The 6,436-nt window shown below is 33.2% G+C and overlaps 1 protein-coding gene across 1 annotated transcript; it reads right to left on the bottom strand.

The window, feature by feature from the left end:
• Positions 1-5,437: 5,437 nt before the first annotated feature.
• Positions 5,438-5,800, bottom strand: CTAM01_15182 (uncharacterized protein; the record flags this gene model as incomplete). The annotated part of the gene is made up of 1 exon (XM_060531181.1): positions 5,438-5,800. The coding sequence occupies one exon, from the start codon at positions 5,798-5,800 to the stop codon at positions 5,438-5,440; it is 363 nt and encodes a 120-aa protein (XP_060374245.1).
• Between the last annotated feature and the right edge of the window lie 636 nt (positions 5,801-6,436).

The raw sequence follows: 6,436 nt of genomic DNA, 5'->3' as shown, positions 1-6,436 counted from the left end.
AATAATAATAATAATAATAATAATAATAATAATAATAATAATAATAATAATAATAATAATAATAATAATAATAATAATAATAATAATAATAATAATAATAATAATAATAATAATAATAATAATAATAGAAGTAATATTTTTAATTTTAATAAGAAAAATAAAATAATAAATATATATACGAGTTAAAGTTAAAAATATTAAAGTAAATATCGTAAAGTTAATATTATTTAATAATAATAATAAGGGTATTTTTAATATTATTATTATAAATTATTATATTTAAAAAAGTAATTAACTTAGCTAAGTATATAACAAACTTATCTCCTTAATAGAGCAATCCGCCAGGGCCATACTATATATTATATATTAGGGAAAATTAGGTATAATACGCTCTATACTTAATTACTAATTAAAACTCCTAACTTTTTATTACTTACTTATAGGGCGAGCTTTATTTATTTTAATATATATAAAACCTCTTAGTACTAGCTTATATAAATAACTAAGTTTAGTATAATCTCTTTTCTTATATAAATATTATTATTACCCAGGGGGTCTTATAAGAGCTATTTAAAGCGCTAGCTTATTATTTTAATTTTATATATTTTTAGCTTATTTATTATAATTATTATAACTAGGCCGGTATTAATATATTAAATCTTAGTATTTATATTAGCCCGGCTATTTATAATATTTATAATATTACTTAGCTAAATTCCGTATTATTAAAAAGTATTTTACTATTTTTTAAATATATTTATATTAATTATAATAGTTATAGCGTCGAGTTAGTTAAAGAGGGCGCTTAGCGTAAGAGAAGTAAACTTATTAATAAGTATTTTTAGCTTACTAATTACTAACTATATACTAAAAATAGACTATTCAAATAGTAATTTATATATAGTAGTTTTTTTCCGGTTTTATAAGTATAAAAGATCGACCTTAACGGGATTACGCTTTTAAGGGAAATTATATAATATAATATACTTTTTAATTATATAATATACGTAATATACCCTAAATATACGCTTAACGTAATATAATAATTTCGATATAAAAACCGCTATATAATTTAAAATAAGTAAGCTACCCTATTATTTATTAATAATAAGCTAAGTAATATACTTACGTAGTAGCGTTAGTTAAAAAAGTTAATAATAGAAATTAGCTATAAAAGTTAAAAACGGCCTTTTTTAACTATAGAGGTTCTAAACTTTAATAGTAACGTAGAGGTTTTTAAAAAAAAGGGCTAAAAGGGCTAATATTTAACTACTTATACTAGAGCTTATAAAGATTTTTTTTATTTTTATTATTTTTAATATTACTTAAAGCTCTATTTAAACTAAATAAATTTACTAAATAAACTTATTAAACGAACTTATTAATATATAAACTATTATTACTTTATTAAAAACTTAAAAATACCCCTCAATAGGTCCCCCCCTCTAGGGCTCGATAGATTCTTAGGCCCCCTCGACGCCCTAACTATTATAACTAACGTAAATATACTTAAAAAGTAATATAATATTTTTTAATAATATAGAATCTAACTAAGTAATAATATAAATACCGTAAATAGCTAGGCTAATATAAATATTAAAATTTAATATATTAATACTAATTTAGAAATTATATTTTATAAAGCTAAAACAAAATTTAATATAAGTTATATTATAAATATAAAAAAATATATAAGGGGCTCTTTAATATTTAATAAAAAAGAATATATAATATAAGATCTAGCTACTTACGTAGGCTAGTACTAAGAGGTTTTATATATATTAGAGTAAATATAGCTTACTTTTTAAATAGTTAAAAGCGATAGAAAATTAGGAGCTATTTTAATTAGTAATTAAATATAGAGCGCAATATACTTAGTTTTCCTTAATACGTAATATATAATACGGCCCCGGTAAATTACTTTATTAAGAGGATAGTAGTTTATATATTAATAAGTTTATTTAGTAAATTTATTTAATAAATTTATTTAGTTTAAATAGAGCTTTAAGTAATATTAAAAGTAATAAGAATAAAAAGAATCTTTATAAGCTCTATAAATATTAGCTTATTTAGCCCTTTTTTTTTAAAAAAAAACCTCTGCGTTACTATTAAAATTTAGAACCTTTATAATTAAAAAAAGCTATTTCTAATTATTATAGCTAATTATTATAGCTAATTATTACGGCCGACCTCTATTATTAACTTTTTTAACTAGCGCCGCTATAGAATAACTTACCTATTCCGAATTAAATAATAGTTTTCGTATTAAAATTACTATATTATATTAAGCATATACTTAGGATATATTATATATAATATATAATTAAAAAGTATATTATATTATATAATTTCTTTTAAAAGCGTAATCTTATTAAAGTCGATCTTTTATACTTATAAAGCCGGAAAAGAAAAACTATTATATATAATAAGCTTATAAAATAATAGTATTAAGTACTTTATATTACTATTAATAATCCGTAGTTATAAACTTTATAAAAAGGAAAGTTAAGGAAAATCTAAAAAAATAGTTTATTAAAATAGTATAAGTATTTATTAATACTATGTATTAATATTATAAAAACGATATTAAGGACCGCCTGAGTAGTTAGTAAAAATAAATATAAAATTAAAAATAGCACTTAATATTATTATTAATTAATGCCCGCTTAATATTTAGCTATAGTTATAAACTTTATAAGAGGGGGAGTTAAAAAAGTAAAAAATCTAAAAAAAAATAGTTTATCAAGATAATAAGAGTATTTATTAATACTATATATTAATATTATATAATTAATATTAAGAATCGCCTAAGTAGCTAATAAAAATAAAAAATATAAATAAATAAAATTAGAAATAGCTTTTAATACGGCGGGCTAGACCCTAAAGAAATAGTATTATATATAAATTTTACTTATTTTTAAATTTTATTTTATAAATCACTTAAGCAGTTCTTAATATAAATATATAATATTTATATATAGTATTAATTTATATATATATATATATATACTATCGAAATAGATATTTAATATAATACTTTATATATTATAAATTAGATTATAATAAGGTAATTAGGAAGATATTAAGGAGGGGCTAAATTGGGGGGGGGGGCTGAAAGGGGGAGGGGCGATTATAAGAAAAAAGCAAGGAAGTCCCTACTTCCTCTTAACTTTCTCCTAGATGTAGTCAAGCAATGACAGCGGCCCCAGATGATTATGGACACACGAGCCATTGTTCGGCCATGCTTAGTTACATCTACGTTGCCGAGAAGCGTTTGTTTCTATACTTGTTTCGTCCTCAATTAAACCTCAGCGCTGAAAAGTCCTACTGAGATAAACGGTGAATGGCTGAGCGAACGTCAAAGCTTTCAGCTTCGACGGCGTAGCGTCGTTCTCGTCTTTTCCATTTGCTTTGACTCTTCGCCTCACTTTATTCGTTCCGGCATGATGCATAAATCTTATCTCCTTTCGATATTCTGCGTTTCAATATGAAGCCCGCTTTGACAGCATTATTCTCTAGCAACGTCATACTTGCATCCTATGGCCGCGTGTATGCCCACGTGTATGCCAACACCCAATGGATAGACTAGACACATGCTTATGATTGATATTTACATGTTTTTCATCTCCATCTTCCAGGCAACCACATCTTTGCAGCTCAGGCTCTTAGGCGAGCAGGATGGGCAGCATCCACGCTGGCGGTGGAACATGCAAGTTGTATTGACAGCCCGCTCCTCTTGTGAAAAGTAGTCTGCTACACACACGAAATGACTGAGCTCTGGGTATAAGAACCTCATCACTATTTGGTAGTCGAGAAAGTCTGGTCAGAAAAGAGTCAAGACTACAATGGAAGTCTACAACGGCTCCTGAGCATTCTTAGACACACAGTATCCACGAGAATCGTCAAGCAATAGGGCACCATTCAAACCGTAGAACAACAGGGTTGAAGTAAATGCTGTAAGCTAATCCCAGCTCTCTGTTATTGCACCTGCTAAGCTAGTTTACTTGCGCTCAAGTGAAAATGTACGTAGGATGGCCAGCATACTTATCGTATTAAACATGCCGCCCCTTTACCAGAGCAACTACCATGCAAAGACCGAGGTTTCTAGATAACAGGTCTTCTGGATATTCGAAAACAAAGCAGAAATCAGATTGGACCAATCAATTCAAGTGGCTTTCAATTTCCAAGACCTATATGAATGGAAACTTTGAAACACCACTGAAGGGATGGGCTACCGTGAATTTTTAGATGCATATTCAATCCAAAGGCTTGGACTATGATGCCAAATAATGACCAATGACGTTCTTGGTATTTCAAAAGAGGTACTGGAGCATCCCAAGGTACACCTTGTCGGAGTACGCTCCCCACACGTTAGTGAACTTTCCTCGTCATCTATCTATATCTACCAGAAGCTTGAGAGATAAACACTCTGGAGTAGAACAAAATATCTGTTACAAGATCAAAGAGCCAGAGGTTATATAAAGTATCTACAGCTCTGCCAGTCCGAATGTCAATATTGTAAAGGAGATGGCATCAAAGTATTCTTCTGATGGATATGGATTCAATGCATTGAGCCATACTTTCGAGATCAAATACCATAGGCCTCTTCAAGACTCGAAGACCTCGCGTACGTCAACAGGTTCGAGAGCTCAAGATGTTGGCTGGATGCACTAATTCTTCAAATGCAGAGAATGGCAACTTTAGTTATGTAGCAGATGTTACAGCTCAAGTAGAAGGAGGTTACGATCCATACTAAATTTACGCACTTCTTAATAGTCACGCAAAGCGTATTAGCGACGCAGCTTACTTGATGACATTGTTCCACGAACCTAACGCCGCATAGGTAAGCTTCGCAAGGCACTGAAGACATTACACTCCTCTTCGACTCACGTTGGCTGATGCTACGTAAACAACGACGCTAAACTCTTGTCTCCGTTATAGCAACGTATTATCCTGCATTCTAGGGTATTGCTAAAGTCTTCGATTGCCAAGTTATTGAGGCTGAGCGAAGCAAGTCTCTGAAAGAACAAGCCGCCGAGCTGTAGAATTGAATATCGAGGCAATGAGTTCGAGTCTACTTTCACTAAGTTGGCTAACCCTGTACGCGAGTCGAAATCAATACGTGGGAGCACTCAATATCTCAATGAGACGTCAGCGGGAATTGATCACGGCTGTGCGACTTACTATCGTTCAATCTGTCGAGGCAAAAATTGTCAAGGTCTCAAAATGTAGATATAATGTCGTTTCTTCTTTGGAGCCCCATGCTTCCATATGATCCCCCCCCCCCCCTCTTTTCAGTTCGCAACTCTTCTCCTCAGACTGTGCCATGAATTTAACTGCAAGCCTTCCGGAAACGCTGCGATCCTTTCAGTTTGACGGCTTTCCATCTTGCGAACGAGCTATTTCGCCGTGTTCTGACACCCAGAGAATTTCTTATCTAGTCCAAACGAGGGGAGCCGGCGTGTCCGTTCTGCCCGTTTAGCTCAGGACTGTCAAGCCGCTTGGTTATGTTGCGTGCCAAGTGAATGAGCTGCCTGAGCTGGAAGTCGGAGTCATTCGTCCCATTATTAAGCTGTGCGCCGACCAGACCAATTGTCTTACACATACTGATGAGAGTCTCGCGCGCTAGCTTCGAGGCAGTCTCTGGAGATTGTTGGCGGTACTGTTGCCCTCGCCTGTCGTCGATCGTCGAGAAGGATTCAGGCTCGCGAAGAACTGTCAAAATGGACGGGATGCCCGTGATAGTCGGACTACCAGGATCTCTTTGGTTGCGCGAAGCAGTGGTAGGACTTTCTGACATCTTGCAGTGTTGAATCAAACGAACGTGACAATCGTCTCGTGGTTGTGTGGCTTCTGGATGGCCTCTGGGAGGTGAGTCAGCAGTCGATGCGACGAACAGAAAGCAGCCAGAGCTGCTTAATAAAATTACTACTTGCCAGTGACGGTATGGTGAGATACCTGTATGAGCCAAGTATTGAGGGCGCAGCTGTGTCTGGGCCAGAGGGAAGTTTAGAGAACGATGGGAACAATCTCGCCACTTCACCTGGGATGGAGATGAAAGAAATAGAACAGCAGGAGGCGGGACACTCTGTCACAAGGTCAGACTCCGTTCAGAGTTTCGCGTCTGTCTCCTCATCAAACATCGTCTGATGTTGACAGAAGACATTCCGCGTGTAGCCGCCACTGCAACACTTCCCTGGTTCCATTTAAGGTTTCGAGCGTAAAACGAAAACATTCATGTCTGTTATTAGAAACATGGAGAAGAAGCCTAAACGTTCGAAGCAGTGTATGATTCGCTGATACGTGTCAACTCGTGGAGGCTGAAAGGTGACTGCTTCCTGGTTCATCTAGTGACATCTTGTCGCCTTATCAGAGTTACGAGAAGCCTACCTACCCTGTCTATGTGTGGCACAGTGAGGCAGAACATCTTGGCGTA

Source organism: Colletotrichum tamarilloi (genome assembly GCF_030869305.1).
Source record: "Colletotrichum tamarilloi strain Tom-12 chromosome Unknown Scaffold_151.1, whole genome shotgun sequence".
Lineage (NCBI taxonomy): Eukaryota > Fungi > Ascomycota > Sordariomycetes > Glomerellales > Glomerellaceae > Colletotrichum > Colletotrichum tamarilloi.
This window is presented reverse-complemented; position numbering and strand designations above follow the sequence as displayed.